Source organism: Carlito syrichta, unplaced genomic scaffold (genome assembly GCF_000164805.1).
Source record: "Carlito syrichta isolate Samal-C Ts95f unplaced genomic scaffold, Tarsius_syrichta-2.0.1 Scaffold305204, whole genome shotgun sequence".
NCBI lineage: Eukaryota > Metazoa > Chordata > Mammalia > Primates > Tarsiidae > Carlito > Carlito syrichta.
The window spans coordinates 1-13,412 of record NW_007249300.1 but is presented as its reverse complement, the minus strand read 5'-3'; the positions used below and the strand labels follow the sequence as shown (position 1 = coordinate 13,412).

The 13,412-nt window shown below is 43.5% G+C and overlaps 1 protein-coding gene across 1 annotated transcript in view; it reads left to right on the top strand.

The window, feature by feature from the left end:
- LOC103263660 (exostosin-1-like) overlaps nt 1-9,708 on the top strand; it is a gene marked incomplete at its 3' end in the record, with an annotated part of 41,403 nt that extends 31,695 nt beyond the window's left edge. The window contains exons 10-11 of the mRNA XM_021714078.1: nt 6,791-6,951; nt 9,537-9,708. Coding sequence (XP_021569753.1) covers nt 6,791-6,951; nt 9,537-9,708 — 333 coding nt within the window. The remainder of the gene's footprint in view (nt 1-6,790; nt 6,952-9,536) is intronic.
- Between the last annotated feature and the right edge of the window lie 3,704 nt (nt 9,709-13,412).

Sequence of the window (13,412 nt, the reverse complement as noted above, 5' to 3'; positions counted from 1 at the left end):
TGAGGAGGAGCAAAGGAAGAGGGAAGACAGACGTGGGAGAAAACCAATTTTTACAACTTGAATGAATGTTGATCTCCAGAACCTTCCTTAAAGCCACCGAGGCTACCAAAGATCGCTCTATAAAAATGGAGTCTGTCAGAGATACGTTATTAAGGCGGCTGCTAATAAGTATGAAGATTTAACCACTCTTCCTTTTTTCCCCTTTTGTTCATCATCATTTTCCTTTCCGTTTTAACATCAGCACTAAACAGCCTGCACTTTCCTGGACACCAGTCTGGGGCTGATGGCCACAGAGCTGGTCCTCGGTGTTGACCTGGGCTAGTGAACTCTGTCTCTTTCTTAAAATTCCACCATCTGTCCCCTTCTGTCTGATGGAGGTGCATGAACACTATGTCCAAAAGCACCTAAATAATCCCAGGACTAAGCATGCCAGGCCTCACCTTGTTAAAGGCTTTCTGTGAAGCCAAGGCTCTAGAAGTACTTGTTGAATGAATGGTGGAGGTGCCACGGTTGGGATTCAAGGTGGTCATGGCCAGTTGTGTCGGGCATAGGTCGACAGGAGGAGGTTGCCATGGGGGAAGGCGGGCTCGGCATCCAGAGGGCTCAGCAGCTGTGAATGCAGCCTGGGCACTGCAGCTCACATCTTCCTGCCACTGCCTGCACAGGCAGTGGGCATGACAGGAGCACGTTCGTTCAACACATGTTTATGGAGAGCTTTCCTTGTCCTGCTCTCCAGGCTGGGTACTTTGGCTACAGAGCTCTCACCAGCACCCATCTGAATCCTGGCAGCCAGCAAGATTCAAGTCAGATGATTCAGACACGCGTTTCTTCGGTGGGTGTCAGTGGGACTAAAGGACCCCACAAAGAGGATGAGGCACCTGGGGGGGGCAGCAAGAGTAGGAGGCAGTTCCCCCTAGCCCTGAAGGAGTGGGAGAAGGAACTGGTGCCTTCTGAGGCCCTGGGAGCCAGCACGAGGAGGGAGAGGCCACGGAAGGACTTGGCCATGCCTGAACTCTGGTGCCAGCGTAGGGAGGGGCCAGGCAGGAGACACATCAACCCCTCTTTCTGTTCTGCCTCATTTGCCTCCCAGCAACTCCCATTGACCTAACCCAGCAGACACCTGCCAGCAAGGAAGATCAAGTGGGGTAGTCCATGGGACTCTGTCATCCCAGGGTGTGGAGCAGGGCAGGAAGAGCAGATGGCAAATTTTAAAGGACAGATACCAAGTGGCACATTGCAGTGGTGCAACTCATAGTCAAGACAGCTACAGTGTGCACCTGGCTTCTGCCCTGTGACTTGGCGTGTCCATTCCCCAGATACGAGGCCATCGGTCTCATCCTAGGGTTTGCTCTTCCCTGTCCCATGGTGAGGTAACGCTCTGCTGCTATGATGCATCCTCTAGCTGGTAAATTTCTTTTCAAAGAATAGCAATTCCAACCCCTCACATGCTGGGAGGAACATGTGTTATATGTGAAGTAATTAGAAGTCAACGTGGGTTGAAAATGATATGTAAATTTAAGAGGCTGGCAGTCTGGTTTGCTTCTGCGACTGATCAGTGGAGTGGCTGTGTTGCCTAAAATGGTCGTGGCTAAGGATTTCTCTTTTCTCTTTTTATAGGTGAATAGATGTTGGTTCATGTTTTTTCTTCTCTAAGGAATCTTGTTTAAATGTCTCTTTGTAGCATTAAGGATAGATTTTTAAACAGCATCCTCTAAAGAGTCTTACAGTTGGTTTATAGTTATTTACATTTATCTGGATTGCTGCAAACCCTCCAAAGAAAACAGATGTTGGTTTTTGAGAGAAAAGGCCAGAAGCCGACCTTTGCCTTCTTTGATGTGTTAATGATGTGCATGGAAGCTGAGCTATCACCAGAATCAGAGTTTTATCTGAATTTACTTTTGAGTTCCTTTGAAATGACTTGAAACAGCTTTAAGATAGTAAGAAATTCATGTGATGACAACACCCTATTGGGCTCTGTAGTGCTTGCCAGTGCATGTGTTCCCTTTTCAAAGAATAATGGAAAGCCCTGAGGAGTGCTGGCAGCCAGGCTGACCCTCTGATACAGGCTACGCCATACCCCACCCCATCAGTGGGTGCCATCGGGATTGACCACCAGTGAGGGCATGGAGGTCGTCATAACCTCATTCACTCTTCTGGCAAATGCTCTTCATCCCTGCTATCTTTTAACTTTGAGATGGCATGCTTCCCACCAAGCTTTCTTAATGTATGTTTCACCACTCTACATTCTTCCCCCGATGTTATAGTTTTGAGGAACAAGCCATATTTTTAAGTCTTTCTTATCTTAAGATAGAGCAGTATACTTGGGTTTTCCAGAGAAATAGAACCTATGAGAGAGACAGAGAGATAGGTAGATGGATAGATGAGACATCGATAGAGAAATGATTAATAGAGAGGATGGATGGACGGATGGATGTATGGGTGGATGGATAATAGGTAGGTAGAGAGAAAGAGAGATAGGGAGAAAGATAAGCGGAATGGATAGATGGGTGGATGGATGATGGATAGATGGGTGGTAAGTAGATAGGTAGGTAAGTAAATAGATAGGAAGGAAGGAAGGAAAGAAGGGAAGAGAGAAAAAGAGATAAGTCCTGGTCGACATTTCCCAAGATTTTTGCCACACTGTCATGCCACACCTTCTATACCTATTTAATATCTTTCTTTAAATTGACTACTTGAAAAAAATTAGCCTCATCCTAGGTAAAAATGTCAGTGAAAGCCTAGGTCTGATTGCTGGCTATATCATTTTCTAACAAACACTGAAGTAAAAATATAATTGTTAAAATGAAATAGGATTTGCAATGAGCCATGTAAAAGTATTTCATGTATATACACCATCTTTTGGAAACACTGGCCTGGGGTGAAATTTAAAGACCCTTATGCCTTCGAAATTCTTTAGGCTTAGTTAGAAGTTACTATTTTTGTAAACAGCCATAAATTCAAGTTTTTATAAAAACCCAATTTAGTACCAGCTTGACTACATCACCATGAGGCATCCAGATGGGAGGCAGTGTCTGGGGTATCTTTGGAGGAGAGCATTTCTGGATGAGACTGGCCCTAAGTCTGTGACCTCAATAAAGCAGTTATCCTTCCCCCAGGGGCAGGCACCATCTACTCAGCAGAGCAGATGTCCTCCCCAAGAATGGGTGCCATCAGCTCAGCTCAGGGCCTGAACATGAGAGGTGAGGAAGAAGGAATCTACTCTTTTTCTTGCCTACTGAGCTGGGATGTGGGTCTTCCAGGGCCTTGGACTGGAATTTACACCCCTGGCTCTATTATGACAATAGTAACAGCAAACAATCATAGAATGTTCATATCATATAATGCTTACAGCGTGACTTGCCCAGTCACAGGTGCTTGTGCATTTTAACTCATTCTGCGATGGAACTGGGATGGGCCTCTGCCCCACTCCACTGACATCTTCTCACATACCCGCCGGCTGCCAGACCTTGTGAGTTGTCTGAAAAATCTGAAATAAGCAATGTTTTGCCACAAATCTTACTCAAGAAGACTTGACCCTTCCGCCAGCATGTGCACAAGTTCAGAAAAATGATCAATCCGAACCCCTTGCCTTGTTATGATACTAAAATTCCCATCCCAGGCAGGGCTTATATGCCATTTTTTGCACATGTGACTTATGCAGAAGTATGTATCTACACTATGCTTGCAAGTCCCTCCCTAATCATGCTGACACACCTTTATTTATTTTACTTTACACCTCTTTCCTTATCTAGTGAAAGGCTCCAGCCAGCCTCCTTTGGAGGAACCAGCTATAAAATTCAATGCTTCCATTTTGGAGCATATAATTCAGTACACTCACAGTGTCGCGCAGTCATCACCTTTGTCTTCTTCTAAAATATGTCCACTCAGGAAGCCCTTGCTTTCATTCAGGAAACCCTGTGCCCACTTAGCATCTCCCCCAGCCTTTGGTGACCATCAGTATGTTTTATGCCTGTGAATTTGTCTGTTCTGGACCTTCCTCCACATGAGATCACACTATGTGTGGTCTTTTGTATCTGGCTTCGTATCTGGCTATGTATGGTCTTTTGTATCTGGCTTGAAGACACTCAGTATATTGTCTTCAAGGTGTATGCGTGTTGTATCTGTGAACAATAGTTCTCTTAAAAAAATTGAGAGGAAAGAGGCTTTACTCCAGTGAACAGTTTGCGAGCCAGAGAGACGCAGCCTTCGGTACAAAATGAAGAAGTGTTCAGGAAAACAAAGAGGGAATTTTGTTGTTTTGTGGGGAATAGTCTTAGAGTGCAGTGGTATGCTCATGGCTTACTGTAGCCTTGAACTCCTGGTCTCAAGTGATCCTCCCACTTCAGCCTCCCACGTAGCTGGGACTACAGATGCACGCCACCTCACCCAGTTGTTTTGCTTATTTTTTTTTTTTTATATAGACAGGGCCTTATAATATGACCCATGCTGGTCTTTAACTCCTAGTCTCCAGTGATTCTCCTGCCTCAACTTCCTGTCTCTCTTTTTCACAGAGAAAGTTTTCGCCTAGGTTCCCACTCAGGTACAGTTAAGGGAACAAATTTGTTTAGTTTTGATTGGCTAAGCACAGGTCAATTCAGGTCAGTCTGTTGATTTATTTTGGGTGCCGTGAACAAGAACAGCTCCGGAAGTCCCAAAGTTAAGTACACATATGGGTTTTCCAGAGACGCCAAGTAAGTGTGTGACCTCCAGTCAGCAAATGACTGCTTGGCTCTGTTGAATTTAGGTCCAGTTGGCCATTCAGGGTGCACCCTGAAGGACTGGCTCTCTCAGAGTTCACACGGCCATGTGACACTGCACTCCTTTCTGCAGCTGGGTACTGTTTCACTGAATGAGCACATCACACTGTTCAGTGATTGGTGGAAGGTGGGCTGTTTTCACCCTTTGGCTGTCGTGAATAGTGATTTGCACTGCTGGTCAAGGCAGAATCACTGCCCTCTGAGAGGGCAGAACCTGGGCTCAGCATCACTCAGACGCCTAGCCGCCACCACAGTCCTGCGACTCAAAGTATTGGTGAAGTAAATGAAATGTCCATGTTTATTGCTTATCAAAGAGAGATGGGCTCATGTTGCAGAGTGAATTGTAACCTGTTTGAGATCAGTTGCTGTCAACTCTGGGGCCACAGAGCCCAGAGGTTATGATACAGTACACATGAACTTTGAAACCGGGTTGCCCAAGATCAAATCTTGGCTCTGCCACTTTCTAGCTCAGACAGATAATTTGAACTCTCCTATGTCTTGGTTACCCTTTTTGTGAATTGAAGCATGTGCAGGTATGCACCTCACAGGGTTACTGCGAGGATGGAATTGTTACTGACCGTGGGTGCCTGGGCTCTCATGGAATAGAAATTGACACAAGGCCAAACAGATTCTGAGACAGGGCTTCCCTGGCGGTATGTACAAGGGAGACTGTGCAGGAGGAAGACTCCAGCTGGCTTCTCCAAAAGAGGCTGGCTGGAGCCTTTCACTAGATAAGGAAAGAGGTGTAAAGTAAAATAAATAAAAGTGCATCAGCATGATTAGGGAGAGGCTTGTAAACACAGTGTAGATACATACTTCTGCGTAAGTCACATGTGCAAAAAAATGGCGGGTAAGCCCTGCCTGGATGGGAATTTTAGTATCATAACAAGGCAAGGGGTTTGGATTGGTCATTTTTCTGGACTTGTGCACATGCAAGCAGAGGGGTCAAGTCTTCTTGAGTAAGATTTGTGGCAAAATGTTGTTTACCTCAGATTTTTCAAGCAACTCACAAAGTCTGGCAGTCGGCGGGTATGTGTGAAGAGAGATGTCAGTGAGGTGGGGCCAAGGCCCGTCCCAGTTCCATCCCAGAATGAGTTAAAATGTACAAGCACCTGTGACTGGGCAAGTCACAATGCAAGCATTATATGATACGAACATTCTATGATTGCTGTTACTATTGTCGTAATTTTTATTTTCTGCTGATTATTTTTGTTTATCATTCATCAAATCATAAAAAGTCAGAAGTGAATATCCTTGTTGGAAAGCAGACTCCTTGCTAACTGCACGTGATAGTTGTGAGAGGTTCAGAAGTAACTGGGGAGGTTCCTCTGCCACAGGCAAATCTCTTGACTGCCTTTCCTCTCAGATGACCCGTGGCCTGGTGTGACCTGACCCCACTTATTCTTAGTGATTTGCACAATGAATGTTTTTTCCTTCACTTCCTGTCACTGTGCATCTTCAAACCTGCAAAGCCAGAATTATTTGTTCCTTATTAATTTCTGTTCTGCCTTCCTCTTAGAACTTGTGTTCTTATAAAAACACATTGCTCTTGCTCTTAAGAAGATGTTTTGCTTTCCGTCGCTTTGGCTCTGAGACACGCTGGTCGGGATACGTTCTGTGCGTTCATTCCCTGGATGCACACAGGAAATCTGCTCTCATTTGTACAACAGACGCGTTTGTGCCTCGTGTGAGTCAACAGTCACATGCCCCTTGGAGAGAGGGGAGAAAACTAACTGCTTTTTTGACTTGTTTTTTAGCTTGAACAGACGGAGTTTCCAAAGGACAGATCTGCAAATTATTTTTTTCTGTCTTTCATTTCCGCGCCCCTCTGAAGTTTCTTTAACAGAAAACATTAAAATGTGCATAATTATGGGGCAGAATGTCAAGCAGTCACTTTAATTTGCCAATGAACATGCAGAATCCGTGTTTCGCCACAACCCTGAATCTGGCATCAGGAGGTAGCTGGGGAGGTCGCATTGCATTGACACCCGTGGCTGCCATTGATGGCGTGTTGGCTTGTGTTCCTCCTGCAGGTGGATTTCGCCTTCACTGTGTGGCAGAGCTTTCCCGAGAGGATCGTGGGGTACCCTGCACGCAGCCACTTCTGGGACAATGCCAAGGAGCGGTGGGGATACACGTCCAAGTGGACCAACGACTACTCCATGGTGTTGACTGGAGCGGCCATCTACCACAAGTGAGCAGCAGATGTCAAGCATGGGTCTCACCAAGCTTCTCATGTTGGCTTCTGGCAGCTGCATGAGTAGGAACTCGACCAGAGCTCACTAACACTAGTGGAAATCATTGTGTGCCCTTGCCTCAGTTCTGCTAACGTGGCAGACGTGTTTCTGAAACCATTGAAACCTCTTGAGGTGTTGCATCCCAGAGATTGTGGTAGGGTGGTGTTCACAGCTGGCCTGAAGGATAGGATCTACTTGAAGCATATCAGATCTCTAGATAGTTAGAATAATAACAACAAAAGTGAAGACTTAGCTGAGCACCCGTAGGTACTCTTCAAGGTGCTTGGATTGGCTGCTGAGTAAAACAGATAAAGTTCCTTGCCAGGGAGGGCTCATGTTCTAACAGAGAGACATGTGATGACATAGCATGTTAAGGAGAGCAGTGACACAGCAGTAAACCAGAGTTGAGAATAGGATCAGGAGGTGGAGGATGGGGACAGGGCAAGTGGAGGTGGCCAGGCTCGTCCTCTGGAGCAGGTGAGATTGGAGCTGAGACTTGGAGGAGGAGAGGAAGGCAGCCAAGAGGATTTCCACAACCAGAGTGTTTGGCATTGGAGTAGCTGGAATGAATGACCTGAGGCAGCGTGCTACAGTAGCAGTGGATGACCACCGGCCAGGGAGTCTGGAAGCCCAGATGCTGGACCCTGCTGTCCGTCGTGAGGACTTTTTTTTTTTTTTAGACAAGGTCTTACTTGAGCACCACCATGCCCAGGTATTTTCTTTATTTATTGTAGAAATGGCGTGTCACTATGCTGCCCAGGTGGATGTCTAATCCCTGAACTCAAACGATCCTCCTGCCTCAGCCTTCCGAAGCGTTGGGATCATAGGCATGAGCCATCATAAGGACTTTACTTTTCCACTGGGTGATAGGAGAGCAGGACAGGGTTTGAACAGATGGAGACTCTGGGCTTATGTTTTAGGTGTCCACTGTGGATACTGTGTTAAGAGGCTCAAAGGGGGCCAGGGTTGATGCCCGGAGACCTATTAGGAGGGATTGACATCATCTAAGCAAGAGTGCTAGAACCTAGGCCCAGAAAGTGGGCAGGGGTGGTGAGTAGTGATCACACTGTGGGCAGAGTTTGAAGGTGCTCTGGTGCGATGACCTGACAGTTTGAATGTAGAGTGTGTTGACTGCCAGTGTTTTGACTTGTACACTGGACGGACAGAGTAACCATCAACAGAGATGGGGAAGCTGCAGATGGAATAAATGTTAGAATATAGGAGTTCAGATTTGGGCGTGTTATGACATCCAGAAGGGTAGGTTGGAATGTTGGGGATGGAGATGCACATCTGACAGTTGTTAGAATGTATTTGGTCTTTAGAGCTGGGGACTAGAGTAAGACTGCCAAGCTGGTGAGTGTAGACATCCCCGCTCACTCATTAATGAAACCCCGACTGTTCCATCATAGTAAGGTGAAACACCAATTGTACCTGAAAGCATCTTGCCATCTCAGGGCTAGGGTTGGACATATCCAAGGCATAAACATTTGGGCTGACAGTCTTCATCTCGAGATTTCTTGAGGCTCTCTTGAAAGTTCATCATCACCCTCCCTCCTGCCACCATCACACAAATAATTTGATTAGTTCAAATCATGTTTCCTATATTATGTACTTACATATACATATGTACTTATACCACTATAAATGCATATTATAGGAAACGTGATTTGAATATACATATAATTCATACATAGGAAAATGATGTGATTTATATACATATAAATACTTGTAAAAAATAGTAGGGTGAGAAATAATTCAGATTAATTGTGAGTTCTCTATAATGACTCACCACCAGATTTATTCAGATTGTGTTCTAATGGGGTTGAAATGTACATGGTTTAGGGATTGGCAGTAGTGGAATACTACCAGGGTGGGGGGACACAACATCAATAAGGGTACTTTATCTTAAACTAGGCAAAGTGGAGACCAAAAGGAGGCCCAAACTTTACCTGTATGATGACCACTTGTATTCCTAATCCTGAATTGTACCCCATATCTTTAAAATTAAAAAAAAAGAAATATGTATGGTTTACAGGGTACAATTATAGCAGTATATTGTTAGACTCAGAGACAAAGGAACATATTGAATACAGTTCTGATTAAGGCAATAATTAAAATTATAAGGCAGCCTTGAAACTTATATATCATGTATAATCTCTTATCATCTAAGTATTCAGTTTTTCTTTCTAATTGATCAATCTAGCATTAGACTGGGACAACACTATCTGCATCTATGTGTATCCCTGTCTTTTTTTCTCATCTGTAAAATGGGAATAATAATAGTACCTAACCTCATTGTTTCTTCATAACCTCATTGTTTCTTCACGAATGGTGAGACATTTCTTGTAAAACACTTCAGAACACTGTCTGGCCTATAGCAAGTACCATATAAGTGATAACTATCATCATCATCTCCACCATCATCACCACCACCATTGACATGTTGAGAGATTTAGAGGATGGGTGTGTGTTTTTTGTCAAAGAAGTCCACTTGTCACAATGTGATGATGGCCCCCGGGAAACCATTCTTTGGTCTTTACAGATATTATCACTACCTGTACTCCCATTACCTGCCAGCCAGCCTGAAGAACATGGTGGACCAATTGGCCAATTGTGAGGACATTCTCATGAATTTCCTGGTGTCTGCTGTGACAAAATTGCCTCCAATCAAAGTGACCCAGAAGAAGCAGTACAAGGAGACAATGATGGGACAGGTGAGTGTGCGAGAGCTCTCCTCCCTGGCTGCTCACTAGTGTTCAGTTCAGGTCATGAGGACTCGGGTCCTTCTGGGTGCTCCACCTGGAAGTATAATGAGACAGTACCAGAAATAAGCCACATCTGAAAGCTCTGAAGGAGCATGTATTGGCTCAAGTATAATTAGGAAGATTCAAGGTGTGTCTTTATGCCAAGAATATAAAGCACTACTGTAACCTATAAAGTGACACGAGAAAGATATGTCTCAGAGTTTGTCTTCATCCCTTTGGGCTGCAGTAACAAAAATGCCAAAGACAGGGTGGATTAAATAACAGACATTTATTTTTTATAGTTCTGGAGACTGGAGAGTCCAAGATTGAGGGCCTGCTTCCAATTCATAGATGGCCCTCTGCCTGCTGTGTCCTTACAAGGCAGGAGAGCTCTCTGGGGTCCCTTTATAAAAGTACTAATCCCACTCTTGAGGACTCCACCCTCATGACGCATCACCTCTCAAAGCCCTCACTTGCATATATCCTCACATTAGGGACTCAACTTCAACATATAAATTTTAGGGTATACATTCAACCTATTGCATAAAGACCCACAAAAGATTTATGTAAGTTTATTGTAGATACCATATTAATGACTAGGCACCAATAATCTCTTTAACACAGCCTTGTCATTGAGTTAAATATGCATCATAGTCAGATGCCAGAAGTCACAATACTCAGCTTCCAATTCTAGAACTGCATTTATAAGCTGTAGGCAAGTCAGTTACCTTCTGAAACTCAGCTGGTGCGTCTTGAGAATGGAAATGGTGAAATCTACTTCATAGGATTGAGATATGTAGGAAACCCTAAATATTGTGTTGGGTGGTAAAATTTCAGTACTAAAGATAGACTCTTTCTCTTTTCACATGCAAGAAAACTAGGATGTGGAGAATGTCAGGATATTGCCACAAGTCACCCAGTAAAGTTGGAGACAGAGCTGGGAACTGAATCCTGAGCTATGTCCATCTCACTATCCATTCTGCACCCCTGGTTCTTAATACAGCCCAGCTGGGGATGCTGAAGCTCATCTGCCTTTATTCATCTTGGGCAGAGCCCATACTACATGTGAGGCATCGGAAACCTTGAGTAAGACCATTGAATCTACTCAAGCTGCATCATGGAGCATCAGCAGGCTGGAAGCTGACCTTCACTATGTTCCTATCAGTTCAGTTGTTAAGGGCTGTCCTACCCAGTGTTGGAAATCATAGATCTTGCTTCTGCAAAGGAAGGCTTTTCCAGGCCTCTTGTGAACACAGCTCATGGTTTCCTATTCACTGAATGTAGTAAAATGTTAAAGAATTTTAAATTTATAAAAACTTAGTCATTCGGTATTTATCGAGAGTGTAACGGTTACCGGCACTGTTCTAGGTTCTGGTTATGACAAAAGAGCTGTCCCCAGTGAGCAGATTCTGGCGGAAGATTCTGTGTTAGTCTAATTACTAAAAGAGTAGGCAAGAGGATTTGTCAGAATTTTTAATCTTTAAGCCTGAAAGACTGTCCCCATTCAAGCATGATACATTGTTACATGCCCAGATATTATTTTTTTCAGGCATACATTGCGTAGCAATGGGAATATGTTCTGAGAAATGTGTCATTAGGTGATTTCATGGTGTAGGAACATCCTAGAGTGACTTAAACAAACCTAGAAGGCATAGCCTACTGCACACCTAGGCTGTGTGGTCTAGCCTATGACTGCTGTGATACACACCTCTACAGCATGTGATCATACGGAATGCTATAGGCAGCTATAACATCATGGGATTTAAGTATCTAATCATAGAAAAAGTGCAGTAAAGACACACTTATAATCAAATGGGACCACAGTAGTTTATGTGGCCCCTTATTAACTGAAATATCATTATGTGATGCATGACTGTATGTTATCTCATTGAAGGAAACACCATTCTTTTAATATTGTTTGCTCAGAGAGTTCTTCAGACTCCCCTGAGGTTATACGCTCAGTAAGGGTAGAACTCTCAGGTGATTTCTTAAGGATTGGTGTTGTGCCCTTTTCACAGATTTGCCTAATCCTCCCAAACCAATATTTTCTAGTAATTGTATACATCTTTAGGGACAAATCTAATTTACTCTTAAGTCTTTGTGATTCCAGGTACTATATTTGCCCTTTTCTTCCCATTATACACACGAATTTATTGAATTTGTTTGTGTGATTGATAAACAAATATCATGCTATAGGATGATGCTTTTTTACGTAGGAAGGAGGTCTTTTCTAATACATGTTGGTTGACCAAGAATAAATGTTAAAATATACCTGAAAGATTTAGCTAGACTTTTTTAAACTGTGAGAATAAGAATGAGCTTAAACCTGGATAGTATTTCTATTTGCATATGTATTTGCGCCTGGGTGTCGTTCCCTTTGGGCCAATCAGAAATGGCCTGCAAGCCCTTATCAATTTAGGAACACAAGGAGGTCCCTTTAGGACTATCCACTCTGATGCGAACTCAGTCAGTCAGCTGCATTTGGTGTCTTTCCCTGATTCACCTGGTATCATTCATTCGCCTAGTCTAAACTCTGAAGAATAGAGCCCGGTCCTGTCCCTTCCTAGTCTTAAACAAGTAACTCCAGCTGCCTTGAACCTGCATCCTCACCTGTGAAGTGGAGATGTTATTACCTGGGGAGATGCTTCACCAGATCATTGTGAGGTTCAAACGAGCTTCATGAAACCACTTTATAAACAGTGTGTGTTTGTTATTCTGCTGTTCAGAGGCAACTTGACATTTGTATTTATCTTCGATGTTCTTCTCAATCATGTGGACACTTGTGGTTTTAAAGTGACTCTCCCACTAAAATCTATCTTCCCATGAAAGTGTGTTTCTTCCAGTGCATGAAAGATACAAGTACAGTGAACACACACGTGTCCATGCACATCATCGAAGAGTCACCTATTGACATAAATGGGGAGTTTGTGGTTTCTTCCCCATGATTGAGCAGCCTAGTTTTTCCTTGTTTTATAAAAACATGGATTTAAAGACAATATACCTAGTTGCTATTTAAATTCAGACTCAAAAGTCATTTACAACTTTCTTTTAAATCAATGCCAGTCACTTACATGCTCTGAAAATATTTAGCCAACTTTAGGGCAACAAAAAGAGCTAAAAAGATAGGTGTCATCTTTTCTACTTAACCAACATTCATCTTTTTTTTTCTATTCTGAGTGAGCAGTGACTCTTCAGAGGACTGATTGCCCTTAAAAATGTCCTCTTTGGACATTTTAGTGGAGTAGGAAATGCAGCAACTCTTTAGTGAGGGAGGAGCAGAATTTTGAGATTTTAGTGTCAAATCATTTTTTCAGAAGCATGACCTCTGTACTTCTGAATCTCCCTCCTTGTTCTCCATGGAGTCATACCAATGGGGAAGCCCACAAAAGGCAAGGAGTATTAGATATAGGCTAACACTAGCCTTGAGAGGAGTGTAACAGGTGCTATGTTCTTCAGCTATGCACGTGGCTTTGTAACAAAAGACTCAGTGGGATCTTCATAAAAGTAGAGAGAGAATATAGCAGAAGGGAGGAAGAAATAGACAGAAAAATAGACTTCAGAAAGTTGATTATTGATATCACCACATCAGCTTAGTAAGCATGAAGGATTTAGAAAACTCTTTGAAACAACAAACACATCATTAGTCATAGCATTTAGTTCCAAGTTCAGGAATT